The 14,795-nt window shown below is 47.4% G+C and overlaps 1 protein-coding gene across 1 annotated transcript; it reads right to left on the bottom strand.

Moving 5' to 3' along the window:
• Window positions 1-351: 351 nt before the first annotated feature.
• On the bottom strand, window positions 352-1,676 carry LOC132884834 (protein PRRC2A-like). The gene is given in 2 exon segments (XM_060918823.1): window positions 352-1,416; window positions 1,418-1,676. Coding segments are annotated over 2 exon segments (1,236 nt in total). The 5' UTR covers window positions 1,589-1,676.
• Between the last annotated feature and the right edge of the window lie 13,119 nt (window positions 1,677-14,795).

Below are 14,795 nucleotides of genomic sequence, written 5' to 3'. Positions count from 1 at the left end.
TAGCATAAATTCCTGTGAATGATGGGTCTCAATCAGCATGTATTTGAAAACGATTGCGGTTTCACAGACTCCCATTCAAGGGTGGGGGCTCTGGGAGGTAAGCTGCCCACCTCTGATTAGAGGGCATTAACATTCTTTTTTTTTTGTATATATAAATTTCATGACGTAGATAATTCCCAAATGATCAGCGCTACATCAGCATCAGACTTGCAAGATTCAGAATGATTTTGAGCCATTTTCAACTCATAAAATACTCATTTTTAGAAAAATTATAATTTGTCAATATTAACACCAGTATTGATGTATTTGATCACAGTACAGTTATATGATTTAGTTTACAGCTAAAAACTCTCAGACGCTCTCAGACGTCCGGGAACGTGAACTCGGAGCAGGTCCGTCTTGGGATTTCTGCTGCTCCCTTTGTTCCAGAATTCCATTCTTGCTTTCAGTCTCCTCTTCATCCCCCTCATCTTCACCTTCATCATCGCTGAACTTTAATTTGGCTGAGTAGTCAATCTCCTCTTGTGCACCAGCCCATCCTTCATCTCCATCATGGTCTAGCTCATCCAGCTCCTTGAGGTCATCCTGCTTTAGGATGGAAGGGCGTTTAACCACCTCCCCACGGGGGCCACCAGGTGGCCTCCCCTCTGGCGCAGGCCCACCCTGCGAACGAGAGAATCTAGGGGCCTCATTGGGTGGTGGATACCCGTACGGCCCTTGTGGACCAAACGGCGGTGGAAAGGGCAAGTATGGTGGGTACATAAATGGAGGCATGAGTCCTCTGTAAGGAGGGAACTGCGGGCCAACCGGAGGCTGGGGGAGGGGGAGGGTGGGTCCATGGGAGGGATTTGGAAGGAGGGCGGCCCCAGCTGCACCCTCCATTCCCATGGCTCCCCCAACACCACCCTCCACTACCCCCTCCCCTGCTATGGTGGGCGCCAGTGCGCGGCCCCCACCATCCCGCCAACTCGTCACATTCTGGGGGCGGAGGCTTGGTCCTGGCCCATACCACTGATCTGCAGTGGCCTGTTCTTTGCCAGCTTTGTCCTGGTCTCCCGCCGCCTGCAGGCTGGGAAATTCCTCGCGAGAGAATGGCGACGGTTGGTTTGATCCCTTTCCACCATCTCCTTGTACTCCATGTGTAACACTGGCCGGAGCCCAGGACCTTGGCCCTGCGGCTATAGCTGGAGTTTGGGCCTCTTGAGCTGGAGGAGTTCTCGGCAGGCTCGGTGCAGGCATCTGTGAAGCCGCAGGCTGCTGCGACTCCGGCTGCGGTGCTGACGATACATCGGTACTCTTTGGGTCTGCTGATTCTGGCTTGCTTGCCCATCCTGTGCCGTCTTTGGGAACGAGCGAGACGTTGGGGTCGTTGCCTTTGTTCTCCGCCTTCAAACTGGGCAGGTTGGCTGGGGGGGGGCATGCGCCGTGCAGAGGCAACTTTACCAAGAGACTGCAAGCCATGACGAGGGGCAACAACAGGCTTCTGTACTTCAAGGCTCTTTCCTTTGTAGGTATCAAACAGGTTGAGAGACGCATACTTGGTTTTGCCATCCTTCCCCTTTGCTGTTTGCCCAGAGCGCTCTGACATTGCGCTGCACGCTCATTGAGTATGGTGAGCCCTGAGACTGGTCTTGTTCCGACTCGTCTCGAGGTTGTTATCGGTGGATTAGGTTATGAATAAAACACAGGCTTGCTCATTGGGGATAGATTAGGGATAAAATTAGCTCATGTTTTAAGTCGTTCAAATTCTGTAAAGCTGCTTTGCGACAATGTTTATTGTTAAAAGCGCTGTACAAATAAACTTGACTTGACTTGACTTAAAAACAAAACACACATTTATGTGTGCAGTACCTCTTTAAACATCATTCATTCTTCTGCATCATTTAACATTTACACGAGAGGGAGTTTTGAATACAACAGTTTACTGCACTTTTTTATTATCCTTTTGAAAGCATAAATGTAAAATGGGTTGTGGTGGCACAGGAACAACAACTACCAACATGCAAGATGTCTCATTTCATCTCATTATCTCTAGCCGCTTTATCCTGTTCTACAGGGTCGCAGGCAAGCTGGAGCCTATCCCAGCTGACTATGGGCGAAAGGCGGGGTACACCCTGGACAAGTCGCCAGGTCATCACAGGGCTGACACATAGACACAGACAACCATCCACACTCACATTCACACCTACGGTCAATTTAGAGTCACCAGTTAATCTAACCTGCATGTCTTTGGACTGTGGGGGAAACCGGAGCACCCGGAGGAAACCCACGCGGACACAGGGAGAACATGCAAACTCCGCACAGAAAGGCCCTCGCCGGCCATGGGGCTCGAACCCAGACCTTCTTGCTGTGAGGCGACAGCGCTAACCACTACACCACCGTGCCGCCCCCATGCAAGATGTATTATTGGTTAACAATTACTAGAATTAGCATTTGTGTGTAACATTTCTTTTTTTGCCTTTTCTGCATAAAGACATCAGCTGATCAGCTCTGAAAATGGGCTTTTTAAAATATGACCTCTATTTATCTTGGGCTTAGGAAACCTATTTTTTTTTTAATACATACTTTGCTGTAGATTTCTATTTTATGATTTCTACATTATCAAGTCAGTACAAAAACATTTTAGAGTTCCAAACATTCATTTTTCCAGAACAAAATTAAATATTACAGAAAAACTGTATCTGAGCTGAGCAGCATATTACATAAGAGAGCACTTTTCAGATTAAAAAAGAAAACATAATGAAGGCTGCTGGGTTTTGGTGCAAAATTAAGAAGCGAGTGTGACAGTCAAAGTGTCCAGAAAAACTGTGGCTGGTTCTGCAAGATGTTCAGTAAAACCTACAGCTTATTTCCTTTTAAAACTGCACTCATTGTACCTGAGACTACTATTTTTTTTAAAGCAAAGTGTCATCTCACACCAAATATTGACTTTATTATTTACAACCCCAATTCCAAAAAAGTTGGGACAAAGTACAAATTGTAAATAAAAACGGAATGCAATGATGTGGAAGTTTCAAAATTCCATATTTTATTCAGAATAGAACATAGATGACATATCAAATGTTTAAACTGAGAAAATGTATAATTTAAAGAGAAAAATTAGGTGATTTTAAATTTCATGACAACACCACATCTCAAAAAAGTTGGGACAAGGCTATGTTTACCACTGTGAGACATCCCCTTTTCTCTTTACAACAGTCTGTAAATGTCTGGGGACTGAGGAAACAAGTTGCTCAAGTTTAGGGATAGGAATGTTAACTCATTCTTGTCTAATGTAGGATTCTAGTTGCTCAACTGTCTTAGGTCTTTTTTGTCATATCTTCCATTTTATGACGCGCCAAATGTTTTCTATGGGTGAAAGATCTGGACTGCAGGCTGGCCAGTTCAGTACCTGGACCCTTCTTCTACGCAGCCATGATGCTGTAATTGATGCAGTATGTGGTTTGGCATTGTCATGTTGGAAAATGCAAGGTCTTCCCTGAAGGAGACGTCATCTGGATGGGAGCATATGTTGCTCTAGAACCTGGATATACCTTTCAGCATTGATGGTGTCTTTCCAGATGTGTAAGCTGCCCATGCCACATGCACTAATGCAACCCCATACCATCAGAGATGCAGGCTTCTGAACTGAGCGCTGATAACAACTTGGGTCGTCCTTCTCCTCTTTAGTCCGAATGACACGGCATCCCTGATTTCCATAAAGAACTTCAAATTTTGATTCATCTGACCACAGAACAGTTTTCCACTTTGCCACAGTCCATTTTAAATGAGCCTTGGCCCAGAGAAGACGTCTGCGCTTCTGGATCATGTTTAGATATGGCTTCTTCTTTGAACTATAGAGTTTTAGCTGGCAACGGCGGATGGCACGGTGAATTGTGTTCACAGATGATGTTCTCTGGAAATATTCCTGAGCCCATTTTGTGATTTCCAATACAGAAGCATGCCTGTATGTGATGCAGTGCCGTCTAAGGGCTCGAAGATCACTGGCACCCAGTATGGTTTTCCAGCTTTGACCCTTACGCACAGAGATTCTTCCAGATTCTCTGAATCTTTTGATGATATTATGCACTGTAGATGATGATATGTTGAAACTCTTTGCAATTTTACATTGTCGAACTCCTTTCTGATATTGCTCCACTATTTGTCGGCGCAGAATTAGGGGGATTGGTGATCCTCTTCCCATCTTTACTTCTGAGAGCCGCTGCCACTCCAAGATGCTCTTTTTATACCCAGTCATGTTAATGACCTATTGCCAGTTGACCTAATGAGTTGCAATTTGGTCCTCCAGCTGTTCCTTTTTTGTACCTTTAACTTTTCCAGCCTCTTATTGCCCCCGTCCCAACTTTTTTGAGATGTGTTGCTGTCATGAAATTTCAAATGAGCCAATATTTGGCATTAAATTTCAAAATGTCTCACTTTCGACATTTGATATGTTGTCTATGTTCTACTGTGAATACAATATCAGTTTTTGAGATTTGTAAATTATTGCATTCTGTTTTTATTTACAATTTGTACTTTGTCCCAACTTTTTTGGAATCGGGGTTGTATTATGGCTTACTGCTGTTTATAGTATTTTTTTCCAATGTTGAAACATTTCATGTCATTATTTTTGAAGCCATTTTTTATCTACAGCATTTCTTTACATGTGCCTAAGACTTCTGCACAGTACTGTATGTATTACTGGTTGTGGTTCAGCATGCCTTAACCCTTGAAGAGCCGTAGGTGCTTCACTTGATGGCCATCCTTCTTGCATTCTCCATCCTATTCCTTCAGCTTCAGATGTTTTCCACCAATTCTGACCGTCTCTTTCCTCTTCGTCCTTTGGCACAGATCTCACCTTCAATAGATGTCAGAGCTAGACTGTCACCTCTCTGCTCCCAGTGCTCATAATTGGTCAGCTTCCTTGTCTTAATCATCTCCGGAAGACCTTTCTCTGGCACACCAATAGTTTCTCTTACCCACTCTTTCATTTTCTTTTGTCTCTTGCTTACTCTCAGAACTCATCTCCACACCTATAATTCAAAAGTTTTGATCATTCTTTCCTCATATATTACTATATTATTACAAATACAGGCTTTCCTGAACTGAAATATATTTCCATTCCAATAGATTTCTAATCTAATCAACTCATGGAGAGAGTGGAGATTATTATCTCACAATATGAAACCTATTTTAAGACATATTTTAAGACATATATTTTAAACCTATTTTAAGATATATTTATTGAGGAAGTGAGGAAGTACGTACATCTATACGACTCCAGTTCTAGTCATTATAAAAAAAAAAAGTTCTAGTCATTATAAGTAACCGGAGGATAAACACTCCACTAACCACACCCACCAACTACTCCTAGCGACTTCGCGCCCCCTTGCGTTGTGCCGGTGAATAACATCGCGTACGCCTATACTCCCCGCTCAACGATAAATTACAACTGTCTACGAAAAGCTATCTGCGAAAGCCTTGTCGCAAGAGCATGCAGAGGCCTTTAGGGTCACTGAAGGCCAGGTGTGAATGGTGTTAGCAGTCTAGAAGGTCGTTAGGCTGATCCGTGGGTCGTTGGCTCTCTCTGCCATCATGTGAGTCTTTGAAGTCAGCTGAGTTTTGGTGTGGATGTGTATTCAGTTTTCTGGGAAGTGTTCCAAGGACTGCACTGTAGGTGGCTGATAAGTGGTGTCTCAGACCACCTCCTCTGTTCAGTGATGGTTATTCCAGGTTGACAAAGGCCCTGTCCACACGGCAATGGATTCAGGTGAATCCGATACAATTGTTTATCGTTTCGGCCTGGCGTCCACACGGCACCGGCGTTTTGGGTGCCCCACAACGCAATCTTTTGAGAACGGGTTCCAGAGTGGAAAGATCTGGCAACGTTGCCATTGCGAAGTCGTCTGGATGAGTAGAACGGATTTGTTTACGATGACGTCACAACCACATGTGCTTCACGCCGGGTAGAAGTGTAACGAACTCAATGCGAGTTGTCAACAAATCCTATAACTTGGTTCATGAAACACGCTTACAATATATTTTCACTGTGAATATTTATTGTGTAATGGTGCAAAGTGAGAGAGAGAGAGAACAGCCCTTAGGGCAGAGTCAATCCCGCCAGCAAAAATAGGGAAAAAAAGGAGCGATCTCATCTCTTCAGATGTTGGTTTAAGTCCTACAATACATTCCTCAAAAAGGGCGTAGAAGAACAAATTAATCCATCAACATGTAGCATTCAATTTATTCCGGACCATTAAAGACGCCGCCTTCCGCGTAGAATCATACGTCATCCTCGCCGCCATATTGGATGGGTCAAAGCGGAGAATAGAGATGCCTCATTCATGTGCTGCGTTTAACTGTACCAACAGGTTTACCGTCCAAACGAGATCACATGGGATTACCTTTCACAGGTGAGACTGGAAAAATACTTTTCATTGTATTTGGTCATTATAATGTAATTTTACGAACAGATTTTTCTGACTTTGTTTAAAATGAAGCCTCGCGCATAATAGTTTATGCGCATGCGTCCTTACTTCTTCTATTGTTCTGGTGTCTCCGAAGGGACCGTCTTACAGCGCCCCTAGAGGTGTGGCATGTGTATTGCATCGTTTTCAGCAAGCGTTGCGTTGCCATATGGACCTGATATTTTACTGATCGTTGCCCATTTGGACGCGATATATTTTTAAATAACATCTCGTTGCCGTTGTCGTGTGGATGTAGCCAAAGATTGCTTCTTTTACTCCTCTTTCAAACCACCGGTGTTCTGGCTAAAATGTGTACATTGCAGTCCTGAAATGAGTGTCCTTTGTTATTAAGATGAAGATAGACTGCAGAGTCCTGGTCTGAGGAACTGGCTCTTCTGTGTTGAGCCATGCGCCTGTGAAGCAGTTGCTTCGTTTCTCCAATGTACAGGTCTGTGCATTCCTCACTGCATTGAATTGCGTACACTATGTTGTCCTGTTTGTGTCTGGGTATTCAGAATCAGAAAAAAGCTTTATTGCCAAGTAATTGCAATAATGATGATGGCGGCGCACACAGTTGCAGCAGCTCAGTGTCCTACCAGTCGGTGTAGGGTTTGGATGTTTATGTTCGTCTCATGTTTGTGTTAGGGTTTTGCTGGGATTCGAACCTGGTTCGTTGGTGTGATGATCCAGCAAACCCCCACTAGGCCACCAGGGGAATGACTCAAATGCAGAGGCGTGAGGCGGAAGTAGAAAAAGTAACAAAAGGTTTATTTATACTATGTACACTATATACAATCCAGGGCAAAACAAAAAAAACAAAAACAAAGAGTATAATTCAAAAAGAAAAAGGCAAAAATGCAAAAGCTCAGAAGATCCACAAAACACAGTACAAAGGAAACTGGAGATAAACATAACAGCACAAAGACTCCGTGACAAGAGGACTGAACTCAGGGGTATAAATACACAAACTAATTAAGGACACAGGTGAAGATAATTAGGACTAACAGGCAATTAACAAAAAAAACACAAAACACAGGAACAGTGGCGGCCTCTAGAGGCCAAAATAAATATGACACGAAAAGGAAATAACAGCGGCCTCTAGAGGCCAAAACAGTCCAAGTCCTAACAGGACCCCCCCCTCTAGGAGCGTCTCCTGACGTTCCCAGGGCGATCCGGATGGGCCGAATGGAAGTCCCGACACAGTTCTTTATCCAGGACATCCCGAGCAGGAACCCAGCAGCGCTCCTCAGGACCATAGCCCTCCCAGTCCACCAGATATTGCAACCCGCCGCGGACCCGGCGGGAGTCAAGCAGGCGATGCACAGTGATCTTGTTCAGGCCCCTGTAGTCAATACATGGTCGAAGCCCCCCATCCTTCTTGCCGACAAAGAAGAAGCCGGCACCAGCAGGTGAGGTGGAGGGTCGAATGAACCCAGAGACCAGGGCGTCTTTGAGGTATTCCTCCATAGCCTTGCGTTCTGGCTGAGAGAGGGAAAACAGTCTGCCACGAGGAGGGGTAGTCCCAGGGAGCAAGTCGATGGCACAGTCGTAGGCCCGGTGCGGAGGAAGAACGGCGGCCCTGCTCTTGCTGAATACCTCCTTGAGATCCCAGTACTCTGTGGGAACTTGAGATAACTCGGTGAGATCAGGGGGCTCGGCAGGAGACACAGGAGAGCTAGAGAGCAGACAGGAGGCATGGCATGCAGGGCCCCATTCCACAACCTGGCTTGTTACCCAGTCTATGCGAGGGTTGTGGTGAGTAAGCCAAGGAAGGCCTAGAATAACTGGGAACTCAGGTGAAGGAATCAGGTGCAGGGATATTTCTTCCTTGTGACCTTGAGACTGGAGGAAGACTGGAGAAGTAACTTGGGTGACTCTTCCATCACCTAACGCTTGACCATCGAGGGCAGACACAGACAGAGGGACTTCAAGAGGTGCAGTAGGTATATTGATGCTTTGGGCGAAGTGAATATCCATAAAGTTCCCAGCCGCCCCTGAGTCTATCAAAGCTTGACAAGAGTGGACAGACTCACCCCAGGAGATGGAGACCGGGATGTAGATTCCTTGGCCAGGGAGTCCGGGAGAGAGGGTAGGCCCCGTCACAACCCTCCCTCGGCTGGACGGGGCGGTCCTTTTCCCAAGAGTTCGGGACATGATGCTCGGAAGTGACCAGGCTTGCCACAGTAGATGCAGCACTTGTCCCTCCTTCTGCGCTCCCTCTCAGATGCGGAGAGGCGAGTATGACCCACTTGCATGGGTTCTGGACAGTCACTGAAGGAGGTAGACGGTCTCCAAATAGAGGTAGGGAGGCTGGGGGGGCTCAAGGCTTGGTGGCATTCTCTCATCCTGTTGTCCAGACGAATAGCATGTGAGATGAGGGTTTCGAGGTCACTTGGGCATCCAATAGAGGCCAGACCGTCCTTGATGGGGTCAGACAGACCATGGTGGAAGGCTGACACCAGGGCAGTCTCGTTCCATCCACTTACTGCTGCGAGTGTTCGGAACGAGATGGCGTAATCTGCGACGCTTCCTCCTTGCCGGATGGACATGAGCTTTCGGGCTGCGTCGGTACTGATGTCTGCCTGATCGAAGACCCGAAGCATCTCTTCAGAAAACAGCTGGAAATCAAAGCACTCAGGTCCCTGTCTTTGCCAGATAGCAGTAGCCCAGGCTCGCGCCTTACCAGCTAATAAGGTGATCACAAAGGCAATCTTGCGGCGATCCGTAGTGTAGGTGGTAGGCTGAAGCTCAAAGGTGAGTTGACACTGGGTAAGGAACTCTCGGCACTCACTGTGCTTGCCGTCATACCTCTGTGGTGCAGGAAGGCTGGGTTCGCGAGGTGAAGAAGGCAGCATGGCAGGAGGCACTGGAGCGGGAGCTGGATCAGGAGCAAGAGATGCAGGCAGAGATGTCAGCTGTGCCAGGGTTTTCCCAATTTGCTGAAGCAGTTCCTCGTGGCGAGCAAGGGCCTCACGTTGGCTGGTGAGCGTACGTCCATGAGCGTCCATGGTCGCTCCGAAGTGTGTCAAAGCTGCCATAATTCCCTGAAGGTTGGCCGGGTAGACAGTTGAAGCAGCCTCTGCTGAGTCGGTCATGACGGAGTCTTTCTGTTAGGGTTTTGCTGGGATTCGAACCTGGTTCGTTGGTGTGATGATCCAGCAAACCCCCACTAGGCCACCAGGGGAATGACTCAAATGCAGAGGCGTGAGGCGGAAGTAGAAAAAGTAACAAAAGGTTTATTTATACTATGTACACTATATACAATCCAGGGCAAAACAAAAAAAAAACAAAAACAAAGAGTATAATTCAAAAAGAAAAAGGCAAAAATGCAAAAGCTCAGAAGATCCACAAAACACAGTACAAAGGAAACTGGAGATAAACATAACAGCACAAAGACTCCGTGACAAGAGGACTGAACTCAGGGGTATAAATACACAAACTAATTAAGGACACAGGTGAAGATAATTAGGACTAACAGGCAATTAACAAAAAAAACACAAAACACAGGAACAGTGGCGGCCTCTAGAGGCCAAAATAAATATGACACGAAAAGGAAATAACAGCGGCCTCTAGAGGCCAAAACAGTCCAAGTCCTAACAGTTTGTTTTTGTGTACTGTCAGTCGAGCGAATAACATCTACAGCCGACATGACCTCCTTAAGATCGGATTACGCTATCATAACAACGTTTCTAGCGAATTTATCCGACTGCATAAGATCCGACCGGGCTCTCCATGGATTACCATCCCGGCGGGGAGGAGGCGGAAGCGGCGTCGGGAGAGAAAGAGAAAGCGAGGCTGCAGGGCTGGTGCGCTAGCCAGGCTACGTAGGCAGCCACTCAAACCACCGCTTCCTAGTCTACTCATCTCCAATGCCAGATCCCTGGCGAACAAGATGGATGAACTGAGGCTACAAGTGGCAGCCAATAAACACGTCAAAGATTCATGCATCCTGCTCATCACCGAGACCTGGCTTCATCAATGCATTCCGGACTCTGCTATCGAGCTAGCGGGCCATACCACACATCGCCACGATCGGACAGCAGAATCCGGTAAGAGGAAAGGAGGAGGACTCTGTATGTACGTGAATAATAGCTGGTGCACCAACACAGTGAAAACTGACCGCCACTGCTCTCCTGACATAGAATATCGGACCGTCAAATGCAGACCTATCTATCTTCCAAGAGAATTCACCGTTGTCATAATAACTGCTGTTTACATACCACCGGATGCTAATGCTAACTCAGCTATTGCATTGTTGCATGCAAATGTTAGCAACAAGCAGAGCAGATACCCTGACGCTGTACACATCATAGCTGGGGATTTTAATCATGCGGACTTAAAAACAGCTCTCCCTAAACTCCATCAGCATGTCAAATGTGCCACTAGGGGTGACAACATTTTGGACAAAGTATATTCAAACATCAAAGGGGGCTACAGGGCTAGTCCCCTACCACACCTGGGTCAGTCAGACCATGTATCACTGTTTCTAATCCCGGCATATGCACCCCTCAAGAAAACCGCTCCCACCACAGCAAAGACTGTTGCCACATGGCCAGAGGATGCTACCATGCAGCTGCAGGACTGCTTTGATAGGACCAACTGGGATATTTTTGAACATCAAGACCTGGACATGTTCACAGTCAGTGTTCTTTGTTACATCAAGAACTGCATAGACACTGTCACAGTGCACAAACGTATCCGGGTCTACCCAAACCAAAAGCCCTGGATGACCCGGGAGGTCCAGCAGCTGCTGAAGCAGAGGAACATCGCCTTCAGGACCGGCGACAGAGGCCACTACAGTGCAGCTCGAGCCAACCTGAAGAGAGGAATCAAAGTGGCCAAGGCAGACTACAGGAGGAGGATTGAGGACCACCTGGAGAGCAACAACAGTAGGCAGATGTGGCAGGGTATCCAGCACCTGACAAACTACAAGACCAACCCCAGAGACGCCGAAGGTGATCCTGCACTGGCAGAGGAGCTGAACATTTTCTTCGCCCGCTTTGAGGTCACAGCACCAGAGGCCCAACAACATCATGCGGCCCACAGCAGCACTGTCCTCACTCTGGAGGAACACGAGGTGAGGCGCTCGCTGCAGGCTGTCAACCCAAGGAAGGCGACGGGACCCGATGGCGTCCCGGGACGGGTGCTGAGGGACTGCGCTGACCAGCTGGCTGGGATCTTCACCAGGATCTTCAACCAATCACTGGCACAGTCGACTGTCCCACACTGTCTCAAGTCCTCCATCATAGTTCCGGTGCCCAAGAAGCCCCACATCTCCGGCCTAAATGACTACAGACCAGTGGCACTCACCCCAGTGATAATGAAGTGCTTTGAAAAACTGGTCCGCAGTCACATTACATCAACCCTGCCCCGCAGCCTTGATCCCCACCAGTTTGCATACAGAGCAAACCGATCCACGGAGGACGCCGTGGCCACAGTGCTCCATGCCGCCCTGTTACACCTGGAGGGGCAGGGGAGCTATGTGCGGATGCTCTTCGTGGATTACAGCTCTGCGTTTAATACCATCCTCCCACACAGACTGGTGACCAAGCTAAGAGACCTGGGGCTTCCTCACACAACCTGTATGTGGATTAACAGCTTCCTCTCTGACCGCAAACAGAGAGTGAGAATTGGCCACCACACATCCCCAGCCCTGAGCCTCAGCACTGGCTCTCCTCAGGGCTGTGTGCTTAGCCCACTGTTCTACTCTCTATACACACATGACTGCTCCCCTGTCCATCAGAGCAATACCATCGTAAAGTTTGCAGACGACACTACAGTGGTGGGGCTCATATCTGGGGGTGACGAGTCCGCCTACAGAGACGAGGTAGAGCAGCTGGTGTCATGGTGCATGGCCAACAACCTTCTCCTGAATACCTCAAAGACAAAAGAACTCATAGTCGACTACAGAAGGAAAAGAACTGAAATTCCACCTCTAACCATCAACGGGCAATGTGTGGAGAGGGTAGCAGACTTTCGTTTCCTGGGAGTCAACATCGAGGACAGTCTGTCCTGGAGCGTAAACACCTCTGAGCTGCTGAAAAAGACCCAACAGAGACTGTACTTTCTCAGAATACTCAGAAAGAACAACATCACACAAAGACTGCTGGTCTGTTTCTACAGGGCCTCCATTGAAAGCATACTAATATACTGCATATGCATCTGGTATAAAAGCAGCACAGCAGCTCAGAGGAAAGCGCTTCAGGGGGTCATCAACACCGCCCAAAAGATTGTTGGATGCCCTCTCCCCACACTGGAAGAACTTCACCGCTTGCGGTGTTTGAAAAAAGCCCAGAACATTATAAAAGACACCTCACACCCTGGCTATCCCCTGTTTGAACTGATGCCCTCAGGCAAGCGGTACAGAGCAATCAGGGCAAGGACAAATAGATTTAAGAACAGTTTCTATCCCACTGCAGTCACCTGCCTTAATGCTGCTAGAAACTAAGGAACTCTGCTTACATACAGAGAATTTGTTTACATGATGTCTGATGTCTGAACTGTGTGAATGAGGCAACTGGAACTGTGTAGGTATATGTGAGTGTGTGGTCTGTGTGTCTTGGGCTTAGGCCACTGTTTATTGCTTTTTACCCTATTATTTTACCCTATTTATTGACTCTTTGCACTGACTGGATAGCACTTTCAATTTCGTTGTACTTGTGGCAATGACAATAAAGACATATTCATATTCATATTCATTCATATTCATAATTGTTGCAACTACAAGGAATTTGGCTTGGAGTTAAGGTGCTCAATAAATCTCATCTCATCTCATCTCATTATCTCTAGCCACTTTATCCTTCTACAGGGTCGCAGGCAAGCTGGAGCCTATCCCAGCTGACTACGGGCGAAAGGCGGGGTACACCCTGGACAAGTCGCCAGGTCATCACAGGGCTGACACATAGACACAGACAACCATTCACACTCACATTCACACCTACGGTCAATTTAGAGTCACCAGTTAACCTAACCTGCATGTCTTTGGGGGAAACCGGAGCACCCGGAGGAAACCCACGTGGACACGGGGAGAACATGCAAACTCCACACAGAAAGGCCCTCGCCGGCCCCGGGGCTCGAACCCAGGACCTCCTTGCTGTGAGGTGACAGCGCTAACCACTACACCACCATGCCGCCCTGCTCAATAAATAAATGCTAAATAAAGATAGTCTATTCTAAGATGTTAAGAAATAAATAAACAAGATAAAAATAAGATAAAATAAATAAACAACTGTGCAGGTAAACAAATGTGCAAATTAGGTAAACAATAAGATAAAGTAAACAAATGTGCAAATCAGGTAAACAACTGGGGGGCAGAGTAAATGGGGACGCTGGTCTTGTTTATTGAGGTGGGGGGGCAGAGTGGGTCAGGAGTCTGAAGTATGATACTGGCGGGGGGGCAGAGTAAATGGGTGTCACTGGTCATGTTTATGAGGCCAGCAGCGGTAGGAAAGTTTCTATGGCGTGAGGTTTTGGTCTTGATGGACCGCAGCCTCCTGCCGGAGGGGAGCGTCTCAAAGAGTTTATGTCTGGGGTGGGAGGGATCAGCCACAATCTTTCCTGCCTGCCTCAGTGTCCTGGAAGCGAACAGGTCCTCAAGTGAAGGCAGGCTGCAGCTGATCACCTTCTCTGCTGAGCGAATGACGCCCTGAAGTCTACCCTTTTCCCTAGAAGTGGTGGCAGCATACCAGATGGTGATGGAGGAAGTGAGGATGGACTCAATGATGGCTGTGTAGAAGTGCACCATCATTGTCTTTGGCAGGCTGAACTTCTTTAACTGCCGCAGGAAGTACATCCTCTGCTGTGCTTTTGAGATGAGGGAGCTGATGTTCAGTTCCCACTTCAGGTCCTGGGTGATTATGGTGCCCAGGAAGCAAAAGGACTCCACAGTGTCCACTGGTGAGTCACGCAGGGTGATGGGGAGAGGAGGGGCTGGGTTCTTCCTGAAGTCCATAATCATTTCCACTGTTTTTGCAGCATTTAGCTCCAGGTTGTTTTGGCTGTACCAGGTCACCAGATGGTTGATCTCCCACCTGTAGGCAGACTCATCCTCACCAGAGATGAGTCCAATGAGGGTAGTGTCATCCACAAACTTCAGGAGCTTGATGGACTGGTGGGTGGAGGTGCAGCTGTTTGATTACAGGGAGAAGAACAGAGGAGAAAAAAACACAGCCTTGGGGGGATCCAGTGCTGATTGTCTGAGTGTTGGATACATGCTTCCCCAACCTCACTTGCTGCTTCTTGTCAGTCAGGAAGTCAGTGATCCACCTGCAGGTGGGGTAAGGCACATTTAGCTGGGACAATTTGTCCTGTAGTAGAGCTGGAATGATGGTATTGAATGCAGAGCTGAAG

This window comes from Neoarius graeffei, chromosome 1, assembly GCF_027579695.1.
Source record: "Neoarius graeffei isolate fNeoGra1 chromosome 1, fNeoGra1.pri, whole genome shotgun sequence".
Classification (NCBI taxonomy): domain Eukaryota; kingdom Metazoa; phylum Chordata; class Actinopteri; order Siluriformes; family Ariidae; genus Neoarius; species Neoarius graeffei.
The sequence above is the reverse complement of the archived record's forward strand: the minus strand, read 5'-3'. Positions and strand labels throughout refer to the sequence as shown.